The following is a 25,851-nucleotide window of genomic DNA, read 5'->3' as shown; positions in this document are numbered from 1 at the left end:
AACGGGTACTCCAGCCTCGAGATCTCCATCTCCTGGATGAGGGGCTTAATCTCCGGGAAGGATCTTTGGTGCCAACTTCCGGCAAAAGGGTCGAGACTGAGCTGCCAAGTATCTGAACTCTCTCAATAATTTCTTCTCGTCCCAACAACCATTACTTCTGCTCTCAGTTGGCAAAAATCCGTACATTCAAATCCACACTACCCGTAGCAATCACACAACGTATCTGCGACGGATCGATCACTCCAGGAGCAGCATTCTTCTTTGGCGTGCCGTTTGCATCTCCTTGCGCGTCACCGTTCGGCACTGATGGCTCCTTAACAATTGATGGCGCCCACCTGATGCACTGCACGAAGTGACCATGGGCGTCGGAAATAGTCTTGACGCACCGCCCATCCTGCGTGAGATCCCAGCACCGCAACGTGTAATCGTCGGCCACCGACAGCAGGAACTTGCCCCCGGGATGGAATACGAGTCCGCGTACCCAATTGTCGTGTCCGACCAGAATCTTGATACAATTTCCCCGTGCATCCCACAACCTGATGGTCTTATCACGCGACCCAGTAGCCATAAACTCGACCGAACTGGTTGCCGGGGGAGGCTTCTTCATGCCAGCCATAGACGCGAGATGCGGATACGACGCAGGCGGGGCGATGGCGCAGCATAGAACGACGTGTTCGTGACCGATAAGTGTGGTTTTCTGTTCAGGGTTGGGGAGCGAAATGTCCCAGAGTCGACCTGTGTGGTCGTCACTCGTCGAGAGCACATAGCGACCGTCGAAGGAGGGGCAGACATCACGGACCCACTCTGCGTGCCCGCGTATTGTCTTGACGCAGTAGCCGGTACTGACGTCCCATATTCTCAGGGTTTTGTCGCGACTAGCGCTGACAAGTAAGTTGCCCGAGCTGCCTGCCACACCTGAAGGGATAAAACGAACGGCGCTAACGCTGTGGTCGTGGCCGGGCAGGGTCCGGATATTCTTGTATTCGTCCGAAGGGTCCCACAATTTGATGGTCAAATCTGAGCTGCATGAGGCGAGTAGCGTGTTTCCTCGAGGACCTCCAAAATCAACATCCAAAACGGCCTTCGTATGACCCTTGATCGTCCGTTCCAGCTCCCCCAACTCCCAATCCCAGATCTTGATTGTCTGGTCTTCTGAACCCGAGGCCAGCGAAGTGAAGACGGGATGGAAGGCGACGCAAGTAATGGGGTTGCGGTGAGATTGAAGCGTGTGTCTTGCTGGAGACTTAGGGAGCCAGTTGACAGGATCCTTATTCTGCCGTGATGTTGGTGTTGAATTATCGAGCTCATTTTGAAGGGCCTGATTTCTGGCCTCCAGTTCCATTATCTAGGGTAATGTCAACAAAGCCTATCCACCCCAATGGATACCTCGGAATAGGGGGTCGACAAACCTTCTTCTGTAACCGGACTACGCTCGTCCATTTCTTCTCCAAAAGCCCCTCGTACTTCTTTGCTGTGGCGGCATCGAAGACATCTTCCCCGATGCCAAGTTCGGCACGCAGTGCGGCTGCCGTGTTGGGGAGGTTGTTGGAAGTTAGGTAGGCAATGAGGGCGCGGTGTCTGCGTTCGGCGGTCGTCAGTCTCGGTCCCAAGTCGAGGCAGTGCCCCTTAGGCCCCTCCTCCTCCTTCTCCGGGCATCACGTACAGCTCCTCCGCCTGGCGGGAGGTCAATATTTGGGACATTGTGTAGCGGCGCAGAGGGCGATTGGGGACCCCTGATAAGATGTGCAGGTATGTTGTGGTGGTAGCTGTGCTGGGCGCAGGGCGGATGTGGAGGTGGAGAAGCAAGCTACGGATACACTACACTAGAGGAATCGCGGGGGATCGAATCGGCGGTCACTGCGGTGCGCTGGTGCTGGTGTAGTCGTGGAGCAGCTATCGAGATTGGGGGCCAAGGTGGGTGGTACAACGGTCCATGGCCCAGACGCGGTCACAAAAAAGTAGGACGCGGTCGAGGAGAGTCGAGAGTCGAGGCGAGACTGGCTCTGGGGGAGTGCCGAGCGAGGTGAGTGAGGTCAAGGGCTCAGCTGACGCGGGCTTTGTTTTTTGGTTTTTGGGCGTCTCTGTATCGCCAAGCCCAAGTTTGGAGGTGGATCTCGAGGTTCCGTCACGTTGGGCACTGGGCACAGCGGGCACAGCGGGCACAAGAGGGAGATGGAGTCCAGCACGTAGCACGTGTAGTGGTCCGGAGTACCGAGATACGGGAAAGACGTCAAAACCGATGACGCTGGCTGAGTGCCGTCTGCGGGGGGAGAGGATCGGGGCTGCGATGGAACGATTTTGGGCGAATTTGTCTGGCAGTTTGAGCGATCTGTGTGGGTGAAATCCAAGGCGAATGGAACTTCTAGCTGTTGTCAAGCGAAAGTGTCCACGGACGGCTACGGAGCAATGGCGGGGCAGCATCAAGCAACAGCGCGCTCGCGGGCATCAATCGATGTTTCGAAGACCCAAGGCGGTGAGGAGCCCTCTCAGCCCGGCATCATAGACTGGCAGCCAGCTGTCTGGCGGTCTATGCCGGTTGTCAGAAACTGTAGGGTCTAGGAAACGGGCGGGGCAACTGCGGAGCGCACACCAGTGACATCACGGTTGTTGTGCTGGTTGTGCAGGGCAGTGCGTTTCTGCAGCAATGCACGGACCACCTTGGCAACTCCCACAGCAGCACATGCCATCCCCGCGGCCAAGCATTCTGTCGCACAAAAACAGCTTGGGCCAGGAACGGGCACCGGCCAGGCCACAACAACACTCACCGCACCCTGGTGGACTACGCTACCGTGGCGGCGGGAAGAGTTTTCTGCAGAAGAAAAAAAAGTAAATAAAGCACAGCCTGTCTGCAGCATTCCGGGTCACACCGAAACTGTCGCGCCCGCATCAATTGTCCTTTCGGAAAAAGCCAACAACGACCGACATCACCAAGAGGTAGTGACGCGTCCTGTTTGGCATCCACGGGTTTATCCCAACCGGCTCAAACAGCCCACTTCTGCCCACACCTTCTTCAGCCACAACCCGAACCCCGGGTTGCCTGCCTATCCCTTGGTCCCATCCGATCGCCGCAGAAATCCTGGGCGGAAGAAACAACCACAACCTGATCTCCCCCAACCGGTCCCCTGATCCCCCTGCAGCTTGGCTTCAGGCTCTCTTTCCCCTTCTCAGGCCTTGGGTAGCAGAATCAGCCGAAACACCGCGTAGAAGGTATCAATCGCGCACAAAACACGGTGCGAAACAACAGCCATCAGCAGCGACACTTGGCGACGGCAGCAGTGCTGCGACCCGCTGCAGGAGGTGAAGCTAGCAACATTTTGGCGCACCTGCCTGGCCTGACTGACTGACCTGATTCTACCATTCTGGTACGTGCATCATCCCCTCTCGCGCCGTCAACGAATCGACGCAGAATCGCAGTCTCTCCATTCCTCGTCCCTCAGTCCCTCTCGCCCGGGCAGCAAGCCGCGCAGCCTCGCCGCCTTGCCTCGCCGCCGTCCAATGTCCGCAATCCGATATGAGTAGTCCGAAAAGGCCGGGTCGTGTGCAGAAACTGATCAAACTGATCTTTTGTGCAGCGCGTAGAAAGAAACATAGCAACGATCCGGACCGCCCCGCCAAATCAACACCACTCGAAACCCGTCGGCAGTCGCTCCCACAATCCACCGCGGCACGAACTCACTCACCATTATCACGAGGTCCGATCGCAAGAATGGCTGAGGAGGAGGACTTTAGCTCGCTACCCCTGACAGACCGCTGGGTTCACAAGGTATGCACCTCGTTGGCTCACCGCTCGGCCGGGCTATACTAGCTGTTCTAAGCCCAGATTCGCTCACAATGACTTCACGCATATAGGTCTGGAAGGTTCGCAAGGCGGCCTACGAAGAGGCTGCTCAGCAATTCGAGAAGACTCCCGACGAGTACGATCCATACTTCCAGCCATGGATTTCCGATCCCGGTTTGTGGAAGTCGGCCGCAGCCGATTCCAATGTTGCTGCCCAGCAAGAAGGTCTTGCTGCTCTCTGTCAATTCCTCAAGTACAGCAGCCGTGACGGCGGTCTTCGCGCTCGGTCACAGGTCATTACTCCAATTGTCGAGAAATGCCTTACGTCTACAAGAGCAGCTACCAAGGCCTCAGCCATCGAGGCCCTATTGCTCCTGATCGAAATCGACGTCCCCGGTCCGGTCATCGAGGAGATGCTCCCCGCTTTGAACGCCAAGCAGCCCAAAGTCGTTGCCGCAACGCTCGCTGCCCTGACGACCATCTACCACAACTATGGCTGCAAGATCGCCGATCCGAAGCCCGTCCTTAAGATTCTGCCCAAAGTTTTCGGTCATGCAGACAAGAATGTCCGTGCCGAGGCCACGAACCTGGCCGTCGAATTCTACCGCTGGTTGCGCGATGCTATGAAGCCAATGTTTTGGAATGATCTCAAACCCACGCAGCAAAACGACCTTGAGGCTCAATTTGAAAAAGTCAAGGCCGAAGGTGCGCCGAAACAAGAGCGTCTGTTGCGGTCACAGCAGGCGGCTCAGGAACGTGCCCCGGTCGGTGGCGGTGGTGATGAAGGTTACGATGAAGATGGTGGTGACGCTGAGGAACCCGGCGAGGTAGATGCCTTCGACCTGGCCGAACCCCAGGATGTCATGGCCAAGGTGCCCAAGGACTTCTTCGACAACCTGGGCTCCTCCAAGTGGAAGGAACGGAAGGAGGCTCTCGAAGGCCTGTACTCGGCAGTCAATGTCCCAAGGATTAAGGAGGCTGATTTTGGTGAGATCAATCGCGCCCTCGCCAAGTGCATGAAGGATGCAAACATTGCTGTCGTCACACAAGCTGCACAGTGTATTGAGCTGCTGGCCAAGGGCCTGAGAAAGGGCTATGGCAAGTACCGCAGCATCGTTATGCAGCCAATTATGGAGAGGTTGAAGGAGAAGAAGCAGTCGGTCGCCGATGCCTTAGGTGCTGCCCTTGACGCTGTCTTCTTGGCAACTGACCTTACTGAGTGTCTCGAAGATATCATTGCCTTCATGGGTCATAAAAACCCTCAGGTCAAAGAAGGTACTATGAAATTCCTGGTCAGGTGTTTGAAGACTACACGCGACGTGCCGAGCAAGCAGGAAATTACGTCCATTGTCGACGCGGCCAAGAAGTTGCTCTCCGAGTCGAGTGAGGTTCTTCGTACTGGCGGCGCCGAGGTCCTGGGTGTTGTCATGAAGATCATCGGCGAGCGTGCTATGAACCCTCATCTCGATGGTCTCGACGATATTCGCAAGGCCAAGATCAAGGAGTTTTTTGAGACTGCCGAAGTTAAGGCCAAGGCCAAGCCGCCTCCACCCCCAAAGTCGGCTGCTCCAGTTGGCCCCAAGAAGCCTCTCGGAGGCGCAAAAAAAGCTCCTGCTGTCAAGAAGCCCGCTGCTGCTCCGGCGCCAGCCCCAGAGCCGGCACCAGCCCCTGCAGCAGCTCCGGCTCCTCGTGCTGGTCCTGCCAGCAAGCTCGGTGTGCCCAAGTCAGGCGGGCTGAGTGGGCTAAAGGCGCCCCAGAAGCGTACCTTAGCCCCTCCGGCATCGCCGCGGCGTCCGGCTGCCGTAACGCCCTCCCCCCCGCCCATGGAGGAAGAGCCTCCTGCATCACCTCCTCCCCAGAAGCCAGCGTCGCGTTTGGGTCTCGCACGGCCTGGCCTTGCGGCTCGTTCCTTGGCCAAGCCCTCCGCTCCATCACCTCCTCCTGCTCCACCTTCTCCTCCTGCCCCAGCTGGACTCACTGCGCTCGAGCGTGCAGAGCTTGAAGAACTTCGTACCGCGAACGAGCGGCTGCTCCGTCAACTCGAAGAAGCCCGGCATGAGCGCCAGAAGCTGCTGTCCGAGATCCAAGAACTCAAGAACCAGAACGCCAGCCTCATCGAAGACCATACCCGTGATGTCCTTGCCATTAAGGCCAAGGAGACCCAACTCGTCCGCGCAAAAAGCGATTGCGAGGCTATGGAGCAGACCAATGACCGTTTACGCCGCGAATTGGAGCGCTTGAAGCGCGCTTTACAGAAGGCTGAGGCTCTTAATGCCCAACTTAGTGCCCAGGCTGGCAGCCCCAGCTCACCAGGTGGCTTTGGCTTCCGCACCATGAGCCCTACTCTTGACGATCCCGGTCTCTACCGCGACCCGGCTGCGGCCGTCTCTCGTACCAATCGGATGAGCTTTGCTAGCACCATGAGCGCCGAGGAGAAGGAGAATGGCGATGGCAGCATGCCGCTGCCGCGCAGCAAGCTTGGCTACGCAGGCAGCAATGCGAGCAGTGGTCGTGGCAGCCCCGCGCGTGGGTTCCGGCGCGAAGTTAGTGGCAGCGAAGAACGCGACCGGGCTGATAGTGTCAGCAGCGGGATTAGTGGCGGCTATGGAGGTGCCTACACGAGCAGTTTTGGTGCTGATCGCGCAGGCAACCGGACCGGCAGCAGAGGGACGCTGTCTGGTAGTAGCGGCATGAGCTCGTCTAACGCGGGCATGGAGAGCTGGAAGAGGGCTGCTGAAGTTACCAGCCAGCTGAAGGCTAGGATTGAGCAGATGAAAGTATGCGCTTTTTCTCCACAAGTTGTGTGAACGAGATGCTAACTTAGATTGCAGGCCCGTCAGGCTAGTAGAGGGCAATAGGATGACCGCGACCGTCGTGGCAACAGTCGTGTTCTGAATCCGAGTCCTATCCGAGGTGTGGCTGGACAGGAGAGGGACCCGAGGAAGCGTTAATGCTTGATAGAGAAGTTTAAAGTTGGGCTATGTGCTTGATTGGTGTTTTAATGTCGTTGCATTTCCTTCGACTTTCTTATTTTTTCTCATCACCCAAGGCGTTGGGTTGGGAGGTCGGAAGTGAATACATACCCCCTTTCCTGATCTTGCGTTTCCGTTATTGGCCCGGTTGGGACAATGCTCGCGGCAGAGAAGGTACAGGACAGTCGTCCCCGTAAACCAGCTTGTGGATATCATTTATGTTATGTCTTCTATTCCTTTGTGTGGGTCTCTAAGGGTATGTATGGGATACACACGCACTACAACTCTTAGTTGACTGCCTTTTTATACATTTTTTCCAGAAAAAGAGCTTAGGGGATACGCTCTCCATCTGGGTGGATGGTTAAGTGTACAGTTTAGAATCGAGACCGAATTACTAACTAACTGAATGATGTCTTCTCTTTGACCGGAGTCACTAATCTGCACGACTCAGGGCCTGTGGATTGTCATTATTCGCCACCACCAATTGGCTGTCCGCTCATCCAACTACTTCTGTTGTTGGGCTCCCAAGGCCTGTCTTTTCTTCCTCGGCAATAGCAAATGTATAATTGCAATTAACAGAGGGCTCTTCATCCTGTAGCGTCAACGGTTCAGTATCGAAATGCCAAAATCCCCTGGTATCACACGACAACCTTCTCAAAAAGCAGCCGACCCATGTTGAGTCCCTTTGAAGACCTAAGAAGGTCCCTGCATAAGCTCCAGCGCAGTTGGCTCGTTCCAACAGCCAAGGTACTGAAGTACGCGCGGTTAGTTCAGTGGTTAGAATTCTCGCTTCCCATCCCAATGTGGGTTAGCGAGAGACCCGGGTTCGAATCCCGGATCGCGCACGCCTATAACCATTTTTTTGCATCATTTTTTCCCTTTATATTCGACCTTATTGAGTGAGGAATGTCTTTTTGCAGGGCAAGCTTTTGTGGGCACTAGCTCCTCACTTGGAGGATCACGATGAGGACTATCCAGCACCGTCTGGGTTATGCGTTGGGTGTAGTGGACGTATAGATAATGTTGGTACCCGGCCATCTTGGATGTTTTCCCATGGTTTGACTTTGTGCTGAAGCTTAGCAAGTGGTTAGACAAGTAAGCTGAAAAGTTTCATCCCTTTTCGCCTTTTGAACGTTGAATCAATTTAAATTTGAGGACATTTGATCCATTCCTGGCTTCTGCTGCAGATGACATCCTTCCACTTCCTTGCTTGTTTCAGGAAGATTGCTCGCCTCCAGTCCTTCGACGTTTCCCGGTGGACAAATACACAGCATCACATTTTTGATCGTTCGTTCTAAGAGCATTGAGTGCAATCAAAAGTGTTTCATATCCATAACCGTTGATATCTCAGACAGGATGGCTTTGTGGGGAATGGTCCAGTCGGAGAACGTGTCGTCGAAGAGAACTAACAGTTATCGGGCCCATATTTCGGGAGGACAGAGATACTGTGCCGCTTCCGATCCGACGGAATTTCAAATAGTTTTGCACTTAATTTCAAGCTCGATATATGGCCAGGAAAGGATAGAGATATATTGAAGATTTCTTTGGAAGGGTACATGTCGATTTTTTCTGTTCATTGGGCTTGGCTCAGAGATGGGCGAACTTCGCATTTTTGGGGGAGGGTAGTAAGATGGAGGGCGTATGGAACCAAGAGGTGATCAAATGTTGCCAAATAGCAAAATATGCTACGGAGTCCATGTAACTCTGGATATATGTCGATACAAGTGTTTGTGGCGTGATGTAGTCTCCAATTTGTTAACTGAACCAGTATTCTACCAGTTTGGCGGCAATCGATTATGGTTGATGTTAGGAATGCCATTGTAAAATTTACATCATGTATAGGTCAAGTTTAGGGCCACGTAATCTTCCAAAACAGCCAGCGTTTGATTGCAAACCCTGCTCAAGATGACAACGTTTTCCATCGTCGAGTAAATATGAATTGCAAGGCGGTTAGTTTTAAACCACTCCTAATTGATAAATCATTTTTATATCTGAACTTCACCCTTACTTGGGCGGCCACAGAGTTTTCCACGCACGAGTGATACCGCCAGCGGAAAAGGAAATTTACATGTCACGTTGTGCGTGGTATCGATTACGACTCCACATAAACGCGGGGCATCGGGAAAATCCCCACGCACCACAGACTTCAAGCGGCCGGAACGTAGGCGACCTACCTATTCTTGGCACTTCCATTCCTTCGAACAATTGCGCAAGCACGTGTGGGTAGTTCAGTCGGAATAGTTCCCCTGCCTGATTGCTGACCGATTCTTCAGGCAGTGTGTTTGAAGTCTTTGAGACGTCAAGTCGCCTCCCAGATCTCACAAGAGCAATCAGTTTCGGATTTTGCCGATCACCGTTGAAGATTGACCACCGGGCAGTCCACGTATCGAAAACCGGATCTCGAGATCATCGTACCTCGAAACATGGGACAAACGACATCATCGAGAGCCGGGGTTCGAGACTGCCGCCAGCCGCGAAGCTGACGGCCGATGGCCCAGCCTTGCCCTCAGTTTGGGTTGCACCATGCCGATACCACCCCAAGCTCAGCCACTGGTCCACTGCTCGCCGTCATGGACTTTCTTCACTGGAATGTCTCGATGGCAATGACATACATGGTGACTCTGCATGAAAGCGTCGAGATTTGTGTCAAGATGTGAACACGAAGCTCGTGAAGGAAAGAAAGGGGAAGTTTTGAAGTTTTTTATACCATCTTCTAACAGCTTTGATGGAGATGCCGCCCCCTTGCCGCCGAGAACCTGACCTGCAGCCGCAAGCGCGTTCCATCATTTCAGACCGCCGCGATCTGGCGATCAGCCAAGGATTGGCTCTGCTGACCGGGGCTGAGCGTGGCCGGGACGGAAACGGGCCGCGCTGATTGGCTCGCTGCCGCGGGCACCAGGCAGGGAGTGCGCTCGTTGCGCTGTGCTGGGGGTGTCCGTCTTGATGCCAAGCAACCAAGCAAGCTGCTGCGGAGGGTGCTGTGCGCGGCGCGGCACCGAAGCTAGAAGACCTGTCTACCTGCCTGCCGCTTGCTGCGGCGTCCGCCAACTCGCAGCATTGCGGGCAACCCAGCGACGATTCTTGCAGAGCCTGGGGGTACTCACTGGCTCTCGACGTCTTCCCGTCTCTCTGACTGACGTGTTGTCCAACCTGAGCGCACGCCGGCACGCTTTGTTGCCTGCAGACGCCCCTGCTAACTGTTTCTGCCTTGTCCGACCTATAGCCCCGCGCCCGGCGCTCAAGAACCCCAAGCTATGGAAGCAATTTCATGGACTCGTACCGCCAGACTGTGAACCTGGTGCCAACCGCTTGCTGTGCCATGTGGCCCAGCCCATAACGGCTTCAGCTTCGAATCATTTCTTTGTTTGAAATCTCGAAAACCGTGTTTGCATCTTTTTTATTGTCATTCGTTTCTTCTTTTCTCCCCTTATACCCCTCCTGGGACCTTCTGGGACAACAAACTGCCAGGCGTCATGGCCGCTGTCCCAAGGCCCAGAACACAACGACATCGCATTGATACCGAGACATCGTGGTTGTTCCTGGAAGACGAGACAACCGAGGCGCGCTTGTTGGTGTCAGTAGCCAAAGTATTGGGCATCAGCACTGACGACGTTCGAGTGGATGTGTCATTCTGTGACTTGGGAGGAAACGAACAAAGTGCGATTGAGCTTCATAAGGCCTGTCTGGATGCTGGCCTGGACGTGGCAGTGAAAGACATCCTGCGCTGTTCGAGTCTCTCAGAGCTTCAGACATGCATTACGCCCCTTGTCCAAACCGACGCTGTCAGACCTGTCATTCAGCCAACCAGGCCTGTGCCAAACATTCCCAAGGAGGGAGCTCAGGTTACGTCTATTCGCAGCCCAGGCGGAATGTCAGATACCAGTGTTGAAAGGACTGAAATAGAGCTTGCCCTCGGGCCGCAACCCGAGATCGGCAGGATAGCCACAGTCCGACCAAAGGCCGGACTGCTGGAAGGGAAGTTGGTGGCCTTACTAACCCTTCTAAGCGTGGAGCCGACCCCTCAGGACGGTGTGTCAACAATTCATCTCGTCCCTCACTCTCATGCTATTCTTTCCAGCACCCTAATATTGCACCTCAAAGAAGTAGCGGCCAGTCGGCTACCCCAAGATGCGATACCTGACGCATGGATCGTGTTAGAGTCTATGCCGCTCACTGATGACGGCAAGATTAATATGCGGCTTCTGAGGACGTGGGTACAGAACATCAACGAAGACGTCTATCATCGGGCGCGGAGCCTGGAGCAACAGGACGTGTTCCAACCCCCGCAGACAGATATGGAGCATCTAATCCATAGGCTGGCTAGCAAAGTGTTGAGCATTCCAAGCAGCCGGATTGGTGTCAACTTCAGTTTCTGCCAGCTCGGAGGGAACGAACAATCGGCTCAAGATTTCGTTAGCTTATGCAGACTCGAACCTCTACACCTGACTCTCCCCGAAGTTCTCAGCTCCATGACGCTCTCAGAACTGGCCGCAATGGCTGCCGCGCGAAGCAATCTCGAGCACGAGTGGAACGAGCCCAACTTGGATTGTTTCGGGCTGTCGCCCATGCAGCATCTGTACTTCGAGACAAATTGGGGTGGGGATCGGCTTCTTCGAGCTGCTCGTGACGGTACCTATCGCTTCAACCAGAGTCTTCTGCTCCGGGTCAAACAACCAGTCACATATGAGGCCATTTCGTCCGCTATCAGAACCCTTGTAAGCCATCATCCAATGCTGAGGGCACGATTCAGATGTGGTCGCCAGGGATGGGCGCAACGGATTCTTCCAGAGGTTACTGGTTCGTACCAGTTGCTGTTCCATAGCGGCATCCGAACGTCAGAGGATCTGGAGGAAATCATCGAACAGACACAACTAGCAATTGATATTGAGATGGGACCAGTCTTTGCGGCCAATTACATCATGACCGATGATGGCGATCAATTGATATATCTTATCGCACACCACCTGGTTGTTGACCTTTGGTCCTGGCGCGTTATCATTCACGACTTCGATGAGTTGCTACAAAACGGGAGGGTGATCTCTGAACAGTCCACTGGATTCCAAAAGTGGATAGAAATGCGGAAAGCGAGCGCGGTTACTCCAACGCTCGAGAGCCTTCTCAACCTTAGCACAAAGTTTCCAGGAGATTACATGTTCAAGGGGGACTACGCTTACTGGGGAGTGCAAGATATTCGCATCACCTATGGACATGTCAGGGATACAACGTTTGAGCTGAGCTATGAGCACACCCACATCCTGGAGACAGTTTGCAACCAAGTTTTCCAGACCGAGTCTGTCGATATATATCTTGCAGCACTTATGTTATCCTTTGCAAAGACCTTCCATGATCGAAGAGTTCCTGTCGTGTGGAATGAAGAACCAGACAGGGGGGCTTGGAACCCAGATATCGACGTCTCTGGGACTGTCGGTTGGTTCACCCTGCTGTGCCCTATCAGCCTGGCGATCGAGCCGTCGGCCGATTTCATCGACGTACTACGCAGACTGAAGGACAAACGACGGTCAATCCCGGAGCATGGATCACGGTATTTCGCATCACGCTTTTATCATTACGACAAGGATGAGATCAGAAAATACGATCAGCCGTTTGAGATCATTTTTCGTTACACAGGTTCTCAGCAACTAGAGCCGGAGAACGGGGTTTTGGAAAAGGTCTCAATTCCTGGTCGCAGAAGTTTGATCTCTCCTACTGCAGACACCGGTGACATGGTCGGTCGGATTGCCTTGTTCGAAATCAGCTGTGTGGTTGATCAGGGAAAGGCTTTTATTCGGTTTTTGTGGGACACGAACTCCCCAGATATGCGTGTCGAGAGGTGGATTGAGAATTACCAGTCTGTGCTCTACGAGGCCATCGACAGACTCCGCTTTCACCCTCCGGAGTTGACCCTTACTGATGTTCCCGACCTGAATGTCACATACGAAGGTTTGGCACAGTTTCATGCCGAACGTCTTGCGGTTCTGAGGCTCCCCAGCGTCCGCGAGATTGAAGCTATCTACCCGATCACTGCAGTCCAGCAAAGCATCTTGATCTGCCAGTTGCTCCGTCCTGACTCATGCTACTTGCACGCCATCTATGAGTTTTCAGACCCAACGGGTGAGCCGATCGATGATAGAAGAATATGTGAGGCATGGAAGCAGGTTGTTGCGCGACATGCTGCTTTGCGGACTGTTTTTACGGAGAGTGTCTGCGAGAGGGCGTTATGGGATATGGTTATTCTCCGTAAAACACATCCTGATATGATGTGGTTTGAGGCCGGACCAACCGAAGACCCAATCGCGATGCTCAATGGACAAGCTCCCTTGAAGGTTACCGAGTATAAACCGCTTCATCGACTCGCTGTCTGCACAAGCCCGACCAAGACGTTTGTGAAACTGGATATTAGCGCCGCTCTTTGTGACTCAATCAGCCTCAGCCTGCTCTTTCATGATCTACAAAGAGCATATACCGGGGAACTTCCCATCAAAGAGCCTGAGCTCTTCACATACCCACAATACATCTACTTCCTCGGGACTGCTCGGTCAGAGCCTAGCCGCGACTATTGGCGCGATAACCTCATGGGGCTATCCCCTTGCCATTTCCCCCATCTCACACTCCAAGGTGATCAACTTCCTTTTTCGACCATCTGTGTGAGCCTTGACGTCGGCTTCTCGGAACTCTCCAACTTCGTCGAACTGCATCACTCCACGATAGGCTCTCTTTTGCGCCTTGCTTGGGCCATCATCCTTCGCAGCTACACTGGTTCTAACCAGACCATCTTTGGATTCCAAGCAAGTGGGCGAGATGACTCTGTTATAGGCATGAAACATGCTGTTGGCTCCTTTGCACATATTATTCCTTGCAACTATGACCTTGAGCCCTATGACCCGCTGACCAAGGCTCTCGAGATGATTGACCTGCAATATGAAGAACGCCAACAGCATCAGTACTTCTCCCTAGCCGACTTGCAACATGCCATTGGCATGAAGGGTGGGGAGCGTCTCTTCAATACCTGTCTGATTGTTGAACAGCCCGTCACCCTAAACAGCAAGTTCACGAAACGCACACGCCTTATCTCGCTTCAACAGAGTCTTGATTTTGACGTCGTCGTTAACGTACGCTTCGCTAGTGGGAAGCTCGTCGTTGACATCGGCCAGCGCATCATGTCCCCTGAACAGGCAGTTAACCTTGCACATACACTTGGCCAAGCAATTCGCGCCATCATAAAATACCCTAACACTTCCATCGCTCTTGTTGATCTCTTCACTAGCAGGGATCGAGAACAGATCTCCGCCTGGAGGGAGGAGGGATCTCACAGAGCTTCGCAACAAACTCTGACCATGGTGCATACTCTAATTGAGAACAAGGCTCGTGCGCAACCTCAGGCGCAGGCAGTTTACTCGTGGGATGGGGCATTTACTTATGAGCAGTTGGAGGAAGAGGCAACGAAATTGGCACGTTGGTTAAGGCACGAATGCTATGTCGATACACATACCGTCGTGCCGGTTGTGATGGACAAGTGCAGGTTGGCCCCAGTAGCCATGCTGGCTGTTCTGAAGTGAGTCCTTTTATGACTAGCCCCCCCTGAACATAACTTCTGACAGTAACAGAACGGGCGCAACATTTGTTCCGATCGATTCGTTGGAGTTGGGCATGATCCAACCCATCTTCGAGCGACTTAATACCAACATCGCCATTTCATCAGAGAGGCCGGTTCCTGTACTCACCAACCTGTTTGAGAAAGTTGTTGTTCTTACAGAAAGTTTCATGAAGGCCCTCCCATCTGACCTGCCTCCCTTCTCAGCAACAGTCACGTTCTCCGATCCTGCGTGCATCTTTTTCTGTGCCTCTTCATCTAGTGAAGCCCGCGGCATCACGTTCAGTCACGCTGCGTTGTCGACAGCTCTCCTCGGCCAAGGACCAGCTGCCAAGATCGGCCCTGAAAGCCGCGTCATGCAACTCTCGTCCTTCAATGTCGACATCTGCATCACCGAGATTTTTACTACCCTCGTTCATGGCGGCTGTGTCTGCATACCGTCCAATGCAGAACGCTTGCAAGACTTTGGAGCCGCAGTGAGCCGTCTGAAAGTCAACTGGTCCTATATGACTCCTCACCTGTCACGCAAGATCATCCCTGCTCAAACCCCATCGCTCAAGGTGGTATGTTTCCGCACACGGAATCTGGACGAGGATACGTACCTTATCTGGCACGGACGTGTCAGCGTTATTTTGGCATACGGCCCACTGGAAGGTTGTCCTCTGGGTATTGCATTCCTGGAGGCGCTTGTTCCCCAGCACCTGAAGTGTATCGGACGGCCATTTGCCGGTGACTTCATCCTTGTCAACCCGGATGACCAGAAGAAGAACGTACCAGTCGGTGCGGTGGGAGAGTTGATTCTCAAGGGCCCGACCCTCGGCGTTGCCTATCCGAATCGAGAGTCAACTCTTAGCCCAATGTCTCCCGTTGGCACTTCCATGGGTATGGCAGCTATCCGCTATTTTCGACCTCGTCATCTTGCCAGGTACATTGAGGGCGGTCTGATGGAATTCATTCTGAAGGACCGTGAGGATGCTGAGGGTAGCAATAAGTACTTCAACGTGAGTATCACCGAGGTCGAGCAGCATGTGCGTCGCTGTCTGAGACAAATGGCTCTTGACGTTTCTGTCGAGTTGATCTTGTTCCGGACGCCGATCAGGACAGATCCTGAACTGGTTGCGTTCGTCGAACTGGGTGATGGGATCGGCCCTGAAGAGACGCTTGGCGCGTTGAGCCTGGCAACCCGCGAACAGCTCGCTATCATCAAGCAAAAGGTATATGCTGAACTGAAAAATATATTCCCTCGTAATTTGATACCTGCGATCTTTGTTCCGGTTCGACACCTGCCTGTCACGACATCGTTAAAGATCAACCACCGCCGGCTGCAGCGTATGATATCGGGAATGTCGAGAGAAGACCTCTTGAACCTGTCAAGCGTGATCAGAACGGATGCTCGGTTCCAGTATCTCAAACCTTTGCCACTGACGGCAAGTGAGGAACGCATGAGAAACCTCTGGGCACAAGTTCTCGGACTCGAAGCAGCTTCAATCTCGGCGACGGATCGGTTCTTCGCTATTGGCGGCGATGAGATCATGGCAGTGGAGCTCGTTCTCACCTGTCGCCAGGAAGGGATCCTCGTGTCAGTTGCGGATGTGCTGAGCAATGTTACATTGACAGAGTTGAGCCGACGTACTATGGTGACAACGACAACTATAACAAGCTCCCCAGATTCGGCAAGATTACATGCATCGCCCGTGCTGTCCACATCACCTTCATCTGCCTCTCCCCCCGCCGTCACCAACCCGAACGCGGCGCAAGTTCAAGCTCATGCCGCTCAATCACACTCGAAGCAAGACTTTATCACCTACATCATCGCGCCAAGCCTTAGGGTTGAGCCCAGTGCCATTGCTGATGTGGCAGAAGCGTCTTCGGCTCAAGTACGGTACATTGAGACTGGCATGCTTAGCTCGAGGGTAAACGTGAACTATCTGGTGTTCAGCTTCACGGGCGCTGTTGACTCCAAGAAGCTCGAGATTGCATGCCGGACACTTGTCGAGCTCCATCCTATTCTTCGAACTGCATTCGTCACGTACAATCGCCGGGTATGGATGGCAGTGTTGAAGTCAGCTGATATTGAGTTCCAACGTCATTATGTCTCTTGGACAACTTCACTGAATGCCCTGCAGGAGAAGGTCATTCGTAAGGATCAGTCTATTCCGGTCGACTTTCGGACACCAGTGACCAAGTTCATGTTCCTCGACGGAGGCAAACAGTCGGTAATGCTTCTGCGATTGTCAAAGGCCCAATACGATGATCTCTCAATTGCACTGCTCGTCAAGGACCTTAAGCGGCTATATGACGGACAACAGCCACCGCCGCAACGTAAGCATTCGTACTGTGACTTTGTTAATGCTGTTCAATCCGCAAACGTGGGAGGAGCCGCTGAGGCATACTGGCGTGAGTGGCTCGCGGGCGCCAGTGTCACGCAGGTTGTGCACCACTTGCGCCCATACAAAATGGTGACGAACATCAAGATGGTTAAGGAGATCATTCCATCTCTAGACTCGTGTCAAGCCTTGGGATGTCGCGTTGAAACTCTCTTGAAGGCTGCCTGGGCCATGGTTCTCGCAACGCTGGCTCGGAGCAGTGACGTTGTTTTTGGAGAGGTGATCGACGGCCGCAACATGAAGCTCCCCGGAGGTTATCCCGTCTCGCGCATCATGGGCCCGACCGTCAACATTATCCCTGTGCGCGTGCAGTTCCCAGATACACGCTTGACAACGCTCGAGTTGCTTAGCTACATTGACGCGCAGCGCCAGGCATGTATGCCATTCGAGAACATGGGCTTCTTGACCATCGTCGAGAATTGCACGCCGTGGGTGTACTGGACGCGGTTTAGCTCGATTGTACACCACCAGGTCGAGGAGAGAGCGATCATCCCATCAGAGCCGAAGACATTCCACTTAGGGAATGCTGCTTGCAAGTTCACAGTGCATGAGTCGAAGGCGCAAGATTTGCCGGATTTGTACGTACGGTCGATTGCGAGGCCGGGCGGCAGGTTTGAGATCTCCATCACGTTCTCTCCGGACCGGGCCCAGGGGCTGGAGCAAGTTGCCGGGGATGCGCTGCGGTTGTTGTGCGATACGATCCGATACCTATTGCCAGGCGCCAATAAACACGAACCTCTCATTCCTCCCGGGTATTACTATCGTGAACTGCAACACGGCAAAATCCCTTTGTCAGCGACCATACCATCACGCGGGGAGGGCGAGGATGTCATTCCCAACTGGATGACCCCAGATCAAGTACAGGCGATACGGATGGCTGTCATGGAGACATGGGCCGACATTCTTGATCCAATATCGCTGGGTGTACCGCAGGAGCAGGTATTATTGGCCTCGTTCTATGATCTCTGGGGCAGCTTGATCCCAGCATCGCAGATGATGAAGCAACTGAATCTGGTGGTGCCTGGCCTTACCATCCCAGGCGTCGATGCATCCGACGTGAGCGTGACGATGGAGGAGATCATTGACAATCCATCAATTGAGACGCAGACTCGCCTGATCGCATCCAAGTGCAAGCCCAAAGATGTAAACAAGAGCAAGGACAAAGTGAAGACTACAAAGGAACGAGGCAATGATGACAACAAAGATGCCAAGTCGAAGGATCTGTCACCACCTCCGGGACCTGGCCATAAAAAGAAGCCAAGAATGACATTACCGATCCTTCCACAATCCATTGGTAGCAGACTCAAGCGATACGCCAGCGTCAGCCGGACCAATACCCTCCCGAACACCTCCAGGACTAGCAGCAACACAAAAGAAGAGTCGAACGGAAATAGCACTACGCAAAGGAAACCTTCTCTCTACCGTCCCCCGCCTGCCCCGACCTCCCCTGTCGCCATCGGCCTCGCCTCAGCCATGGTAGCTGACCTTTCCCCGCTCATGCCCAGAGTCGTCGGCTCAGTGGCGCCCGTTCTCAACAGCGCCCCGCCCCCCCGCCAACCCGGCTCCGCTCCACCACAAATCCCTGTGTTTGACACAATCGCAGAGGAGTCAGAAACTGAAGAAGGCTGGATCAACGTCCTAACCCCTCCGCATCCCTTGCTCACGCACCAAGCGCAGGGGCTTGGGTCTCAGATCTCGTTGGGTACCAGCTCGCAGGATGCACAGACGCCAAGGTCGGTGGCTCCTCCGCTACCCCTGAAGGAGAGGGCGCCGAGTCCGTACCTGTTTAGCGCTCCTGGTTCGGGGGCCGGTCGGGGCTCACCTGCCGAGCGGGGGAGAGCGGGGACACCGGGTGGGGGTTCCGGGTCGGGAGCGGGTGCTATGAGTGGGGAAAGTGTAGGTTTAGGGCCCACTGGGGGGGCTGAGGAGAATGTGGGGAGTGGATCTCTTCGGGGGTGAAGAAATTCATTAGAACTTGGGCAATGGTATTGGGTCCTCAACTGATAAGCTGCATGTCAATGTCCCTACGTTGGGTAAGCTGTTTTTATGAAGCAGCCTGGCTCTGGGGGGATGGAGGAGTTGACGGTCAGCCCGCTGAACAGTGCTGCTAATCCGGGGAGTACAAGTGCAACAATACCAAGGGTTGATAGCACTGGGAAATTTGGAGCTGCTGCAGTTAGCCCGGAACTACTTAGGTAGGAGGATGAAGTTCATGGTGTGACGATGGAGTTCGGTAGGGGCGATAGCCTTGGTCAGAAGGACTCTTGGCTACTCTTGTCATGAATGTTGTTATAACGTTTTGCTTCATATTTCTGTTTTGTGTAGACTCTATTTTGGGCTACGATGGATGATACCTTGCTATGCTCAGTGACCTTTAGGATAGGAATTTTAGGTAGCTAACATGGTAGGAGGTATTGGACTCAAGAAGTTCTCTGACTTTTGGACTGTTTGATAAGTGTTAGCAGGGGCCATTGCTCTCCGTTATGAAAAGTATACCTATCTCTAGTCCTTCTGGTCGACACTACAATGTGATTTGCTGAGTTACAGAATGACTGTCACAATCATCTCTCGCTTTGGATTGCTTTAGCGGTGGAGGTAAGTCTGGTATGGGTTTCACCTGGTTGTTAGCAAGGAATTAACCACATCTCCATCTTTGTTGTGACGTACAGATGTTTTGGATGACAACACATTATGATAACTTGCATCCTTTGTAACACCAGGATCCAGGGTGTATCAGGCTTACTGGACAAGTGGGACAGTGCCTTTGTTGTAACTCTTTGACTTTGGTCGTCAAGTTTACTACCATTATCAGACAGCTCTCAGGTTTGCATTCAAACGTTAAATGATCTCCAACTCAGTTCTCGGGGGTAGCAACTTGAAGCTCATCCACTTTTAGCTCTACCGATATTGATAAAACGCAGTATCCAGATGAGACCGGGACTAGTTTAAAAAGCCACAACATCCTACCAGTAAAGAGAGCACACTAAAAGCTTGCAGAGCCTGGTTTCCAACATTGAATTCATCCTTCAGTATCTTCTTGCACTCAAATACGGCTGGATTGACAAAACAAAAACGTATGATGCCAACGATGATGGTGGACTACAACTTAAGTTCATCACCTATTTCAACGCAATCAGCCGCAACAATGCTGCTGACACCAAGTAGCCACAACCCTTATGGAAAATATGAGTTAACCATCGATCCAGAACCTGCGGAAGCGTCAGTATAGCATATTGCTGCTGATAATGCCCTCATCACATATGAACTAAGCACAAGCGTCTGTCACTATAGCGCCACCAAACAGAGGAAGAGTGAAAGGGAACAAAGCTGCGGAACGACCTGAGAGGGTCAGACAAGATGCACTGCCATCACTGTTCCTTTGGTGTTGTAGGCCATGACCCAATCGCAGTTTGCTCCCTAACACAGGGGATGCGGGCTCCCATGAGAAAGGAGTGAAAATGGAGGGGATGCGAATTTGGTGGAGTATGATGAGCAAGTCCGATATATGGCTGGCATTCTTGAAGCTATCGAACCAGGTGTCCGCAACATGATTCGTTCGCCACCCGGATCAAAGACATGGGCTGATGCTATTCCTACTACTGAGCAGGCATCATCTGCAATATATGACGCTTTTCATGCCAATGATGGCATGAAAAAAAGCGAAGAAAACTGGCAGTGATGTCGCGCCAGACAACTTTACTGTCAACACCCAGGCCATAGTCTTAGGCTTCCACCTGTTCCTTGCTCAGAACCTCACATCTCACCTCTTCTACCCAGCAGTTGCACTGTTTTACCAGGAGGCTTTGCCAGATCTAATAGTTTCAGTTGACAACATTGTGTTGGAGATTGAAAACTTTACTCGACTACTTTGCCAATCAGAGTGCCACTAGTTTCAGACAAAAGGGGACGAGAATGATGGCCACTTTTGAATTCTGCAACATACCGTCTGAACTAGCTTGATAGCCTTTACTTATTTCCACACGTAGCCCCTTGCAAACTCTGGAAGGCATACGACGTAACAGTAGGGTCAATACAGGCGATATATTCATCTAGCCCTCTTATCGGGGTTCAGAAATACGGTGTATCAAGATACACATGATCTCTGTTCCCTCAATTTCTTACGCAAGGAGATTAGCGCTTCTTCTTCTTCTTCTTCTTCTTTTTGTTGTTGTTGTTGTTAATCGGGGGACTGAGAGTCTGAATTTCCCTCCGGATGGGCTTCTTCATGTCGAGAGATTTATGGATATTGATCCAAGTACAATGAAGAACAGGAGGGTTCTTGTTCGGTGCTAGACCGAAAATGTCCCCAATTGGTTGGACTATTCTGAAATAGGTCAGATGAGCCTGGAGGGAGACTGACTGGAGAGTCAGGCCTATCTTGAGTACCCGACGCTAGGGCTGTTAGACCCCAGCATTCTTCCGCTGGTGCAGCTTGTGGTGCCTCTTCCGTAGGTGAGGAAGAAGATGAGAAAGCTGCAAACACAGCAGTCCCTTGTAGTGTTACTCGTAAGGGACGTGAGCTGTGGATCATTATCTTCCGATATGGCTGCAACTCTCGATAAGAATTATATATATGGGCGTCTTTTAACCCCCTATAAGCTTCATCACTCATCGTCCCAGGCGGTAAGTGGGTCACTACTGCACTCCTTCGTGGAACCAATCTAGATGAGGCTTGATCAGAACTTTGACGTTGGTTTTCGGGCGTGCTTCAGGTGGTAAAGAGGGGCTTTCTTGACTTAAGCTTGGACCTTTGGTCATCCCGACCTCGTTCATCAAAGTGGCCATCAGCAAGAGCTTCACTTTCTTGGGAGTAAACATTGAGTGAACCCACTAAAGTATCTGTGCTTGGACTGGAAGTATTGGGGATCGATAAATGCAACTCTGTATTCCTTTCACTTCACCATTACAAAAGGTGCTTGCGCCGAAATGAGTTTGCAATTACCAAACGACAAGCCAGAAAATCTATTTCTGCTGCAGGTTTGACGATTCTCAACAGGTAATCCTTGACCTTTCCGAAGCTTCTGAAGAAGAAACTCCACTTTGATGACATCGGAGTCATAGAATTGCGTGGAACTCTCTGAATTAGTTGTTGTTACACCATCTTGATAACTCTTTGCTTTCCAATTCGACTGTTGAAAGCGAGGGTCCCGCAATTTGGAGCTAAGCTTGTACAAACACTTATCAAATTATTGATGGTTGCTACTAGATCTCAAAGTTCACTCTCAGGCCGATGTAACTAAGCAGTTGAATCCTCGGGTCAAAATCCTAAGCTACCGGTTCTATGGTGTCATCATCACCATTAAAGCAATCCTGCGCCAGATGCAATGGGTTGGCCTTGTCAGAATAGCGCAATTTAGATACGACCGCTATGTCTGGACCGCGAGGATTATTTATTTCCACAAGTGCAGCTCAGTAGCTTGGATTTTTCGGATCGAATTCTCTTGCGGTCTTGAAGAGTGTCGCGCAGAAGACCAAGATGGCTAGACACACTGGACTGTAGCAGCCCAGTACCTCAAAGTTGATAATCCAGGCTGAAAAAGCTTTCTTACAGAACGCCCAAATCCCCACACCAAGCCACAAACCGACAGTGCTGGTATGGATTTCCTGCGCAAGAGCTTCATCGAAGTCGTCTAACTCGGTGTGCGTTTGAGCAAATAGCTTCGGGCATTTATAAGCAAGCGGGGAAACTATGATGTCTTCGGCCGGATACATTTCATGATGCCAGGTGTAATGTTCAACAGGAGTACTTCTACTACGTGAACGCTAATATCGATAAGCGGATACGGGAAACGACCGGCGTACGGATACAGCGAATTCAGGGACGTAAGGCTTTTCGGCGTTGTTAGTCTCTTGGGCTCTTGCAATACCCACAAGCCAGGCTTAAAAAGGTCAATGCCTCGTCGTGAGAGGCAACACCTTAGGCTCTGTAGAGTATGGTGCTATCCTCCTGTGGAACGGATGAAAACGTAGATCGAAGAACGTTTTGGCCTGAGGTTCTATGTTGTACATCGTGCTACGAGTGCTGTTAAACAGCACACATAATTCAAGCTAAGCCCATTTAGCCGTCACAGTAGGAGAGGAGCCGGGAAAGGATCTCAACTTAAGTCTGGTTCTTCAGTCCTAAGCCATCAACGTTGAGGTATCAAACTATGCAGAGAAGGAGCGATTACTATCGATCACTGACAATAACCGACAATCAAAACTCCTAAGTATATCCAAAATACCGACCCAAACCAAACATTGATAATTATTAATACCAAGATCCCGACTCCGGAAACCCATAACCCGATTCACACCTCGACTCTGTACAACATCCCTTAACGAACCAGCCACTCACTCTCCTCAACCCAGCGGTGCTTCAAACCAGAGTCGATCTTGGGATAGGGATTATTAGGCCAGTACGTGCGCCACTCGTTGCACACGCGGTTAAACTCGTCTTTATCATGCTGGGGAATGCTATTCCGCAGGTCGTCCGGCCGCTCGAGGAAGTCGACAGACAGACCGCCCGACACGTGCCAAGCAATGTGGCAATGGAGGAGCCAGGCACCAGGGTTGTCGGTGCGGAAGGCGAGCAGCAGCCAGCCGCCGGCAGGGAGCATGGCGACGTCACGACGGGTCGGGTTCTGCCCGCGCAGGCGGTAGATGTCGGTGGCTGGGTCGAAGTTGTAGCGCTGGTTCGAACCCGGCGGGACGTCGGGGGATCGGCCGACAATGAGGAAGTCGTGGCCCTGGAAAGAGGTCAGTTATCTGAGAGGAGGGCTAAGAAAGGCGGTTATCTGCGATAAAGGGGGGGGTAGGTAAAAGAGGGGGAAAGGACTTACGTGAAGATGCATGGGGTGGGGAAGGCTGAAGGCACCATTAGGGTCGTTCTCAATCAGCCAGTAAGTCCACTGATTGACACCGTTAACCTCGACGATGTTGTCGGCTTGGCGGTAGCTGGTGTTGCCGTCCATCACATACTGAAGGACGGGGTTGCCCCAGTCGACATCAATGGCGCTGCCGTTGACCTTCCAGACAAAGAGCGGGGTGCCGCCAATGGACAGCTCAACAGGCAGGGTATTCTCGGGCTTCTTGACGAACTGGTTGACCTGAACATTCCGTGGAACGACAGGGACGAGGTCCAGAGTGTCCAGGCAGTTGTGGTCGCGCGGAGTAACACCAGGATTGGTCGGCAGAGCATCGGGGGCACCCTCATAGTGGAAGATGGCAGCTGGATGAGGGTTTAAGGAACCACCACAAGCGAAACCGCCACCGAAGGTGACGTTGAACCAGTAGTTGCCGGGGGTCGGCGAAGCATCGATAATAACATCATAACGTTGCCCGACAGCGAGAAACAGGCTGTCAGTATTGTAGGAGTGGACGGGGACCATGTCGGCAGCAATGACGGTGAACTGGTGGCCGACGAGAGAGACCTGAAAGTGGTTCTCCGTCGACATGTTGATGATGCGCAGGCGGTGACGCTTGCCCGGGGTCAGGGTCACCTTGGCATACTGACCATGACCAGTTTGGGGATGAACACCGGTACCGTTGAAGAGAACGTTGTCGCTGAACGGTGGACCGTTGCTTTGAGTGTGGTGCACCAGCTCATCAGCGCTCTTGTAGTAGTAATCCACAAGAGGGAAAGGGCCAAGGTCGATGTCATAGGGCAGAGAAGCTGGACCGTGAATGACGATGGGACCGACAATGCCATTGCCATACTGAGCAGAGAAGTGAGAGTGGTACCAGCTGGTGCCATACTGCTGGGCACGGAAGCGATAGGTACGCTGGCCGCCGTTGGGAGGGATGGGGCATTCAGTAACGCCGTTGGCGCCATCGTGAAGGTTGCTGCCCTTCTGGTGAATGCCGTGCCAGTGGATGGAAGTGCTATGGGAGTCAGCTTGGGCACTTCACTAGGGGAGAAGAACAAGAGAATACCCATTGGTCAAAAGGTTGTTGATGACATTGACTTCGATCCAGTCACCCCAGTTGGCCTCAATGGTCGGGCCTGCAAAGGTTAGTAGATCATTCAGCTTAACTACACCAGGAGAAGCATACCCATAATTTTGCCTGCATGAAAATGGTTAGTCATCTTAATAATTGCATACCTAGCTCAGGGTCGACATACCATTAACAAGCATAATTTTTTCTTTGACCACTCCATCGGGGCCGGTCCAGTTGTCTTCCTCGGTCAAAGTGAGAGTGTACTACCCATGTCAGCACGAATTTTACTTAAGTAGTAACGATGAAGACTTTACCTTGCGGGTAACACCCGTGTTGGGTGTGTTGACTTCGTAGTCAGTATAGATGTCGAACCCAGAGGCCCAGCACGCCCGATTACTCGGGGTATGGCAAGGTCCGGGCCCATCCCTAATGTACTTGTTCTTGGTGCCAGAGCGAGTTGGGACTGCCCCTACAACAGCTGTAAGGGTGCCCAGGAGGGTGGTGGCATAAGTTAGAAACTTCATGACGCTGATGGCACCGAGCCAACTATTGTTGAGTGAGCGAATTGTCAAAAGAACCAGGCTCAAGACACTGGAGCGTCTGATGCTATTGCTGACGAAAAACTGGAGTCGACTCACTGTCGGAAGGTTTGGTCGTTTTATAGACGATAGACTCAACACTCAGACTTCACCTTCTCCTCAGTGAAGGCAACAAAGATCGCGAAAACTCGGATCCTATCCAATATTTCGACGGTGGTGCCGTCTTGGTTTCCCAGGTTCGGAATGACGTCAAGGCAGGTGCAGCAACTTCGCCCGGTAGATGCGGGACGAGGTTGTGTATACGACAGGCTTGGTTGGAGTGAGGACCGAGTGTGAGTAGACAGCCTTCGGGAAACGCGGCACGGAATGGCTGCAAGAGGTTGGATACGGAGGTGATGATGGATCCAATATCACTCTCGTGATCTCCAGCGGGGAGGAAACGGGGCGAGGAGGTGACTATCACCACGCAGGAGTGGAGTATAAGGACGGCAATGCTGACAATGAACCCGGGAGCAGGAACCGGGAGAGGCCGCAGCTGCGAGTTATCAATAATTGAGAATGCTACCCCACGACGAGAAGAAGAAGGCAGCGGGGAGAGAATGGTCATGTTTTATGACTGCAAAAGCCTCAGGGCGGTGTTGTCCGATCCAGCAATACACCCACC

At 52.6% G+C, this 25,851-nt stretch overlaps 4 protein-coding genes and 1 non-coding gene across 5 annotated transcripts; 3 read left to right on the top strand and 2 right to left on the bottom strand.

The window, feature by feature from the left end:
• Nucleotides 1–163: 163 nt before the first annotated feature.
• CTHT_0020340 (uncharacterized protein) lies at nt 164–1,701 on the bottom strand (the record flags this gene model as incomplete). Its single annotated transcript, XM_006692447.1, has 3 exons — nt 164–1,345; nt 1,410–1,578; nt 1,664–1,701. 3 exons carry the CDS (start codon nt 1,699–1,701, stop codon nt 164–166), a joined length of 1,389 nt encoding a protein of 462 aa, XP_006692510.1.
• Nucleotides 1,702–3,706: 2,005 nt separating this feature from the next.
• CTHT_0020330 (uncharacterized protein) lies at nt 3,707–6,636 on the top strand (the record flags this gene model as incomplete). Its single annotated transcript, XM_006692446.1, has 3 exons — nt 3,707–3,763; nt 3,850–6,555; nt 6,610–6,636. 3 exons carry the CDS (start codon nt 3,707–3,709, stop codon nt 6,634–6,636), a joined length of 2,790 nt encoding a protein of 929 aa, XP_006692509.1.
• Nucleotides 6,637–7,509: 873 nt separating this feature from the next.
• Nucleotides 7,510–7,595, top strand: CTHT_0020320. Its single transcript is given in 2 exon segments — nt 7,510–7,548; nt 7,559–7,595. It is a non-coding gene; the product is annotated as a tRNA-Gly (tRNA).
• Nucleotides 7,596–10,223: 2,628 nt separating this feature from the next.
• Nucleotides 10,224–18,687, top strand: CTHT_0020310 (uncharacterized protein; the record flags this gene model as incomplete). The annotated part of the gene is made up of 2 exons (XM_006692445.1): nt 10,224–14,302; nt 14,355–18,687. The coding sequence occupies 2 exons, from the start codon at nt 10,224–10,226 to the stop codon at nt 18,685–18,687; spliced, it is 8,412 nt and encodes a 2,803-aa protein (XP_006692508.1).
• Nucleotides 18,688–23,045: 4,358 nt separating this feature from the next.
• CTHT_0020300 (uncharacterized protein) lies at nt 23,046–25,172 on the bottom strand (the record flags this gene model as incomplete). The annotated part of the gene is made up of 6 exons (XM_006692444.1): nt 23,046–23,456; nt 23,550–24,591; nt 24,643–24,712; nt 24,763–24,774; nt 24,833–24,911; nt 24,963–25,172. 6 exons carry the CDS (start codon nt 25,170–25,172, stop codon nt 23,046–23,048), a joined length of 1,824 nt encoding a protein of 607 aa, XP_006692507.1.
• Nucleotides 25,173–25,851: the final 679 nt, after the last annotated feature.

Source organism: Thermochaetoides thermophila (assembly GCF_000221225.1).
Source record: "Thermochaetoides thermophila DSM 1495 unplaced genomic scaffold scf7180000011815, whole genome shotgun sequence".
NCBI classification, from domain to species: domain Eukaryota; kingdom Fungi; phylum Ascomycota; class Sordariomycetes; order Sordariales; family Chaetomiaceae; genus Thermochaetoides; species Thermochaetoides thermophila.
This window is presented reverse-complemented; position numbering and strand designations above follow the sequence as displayed.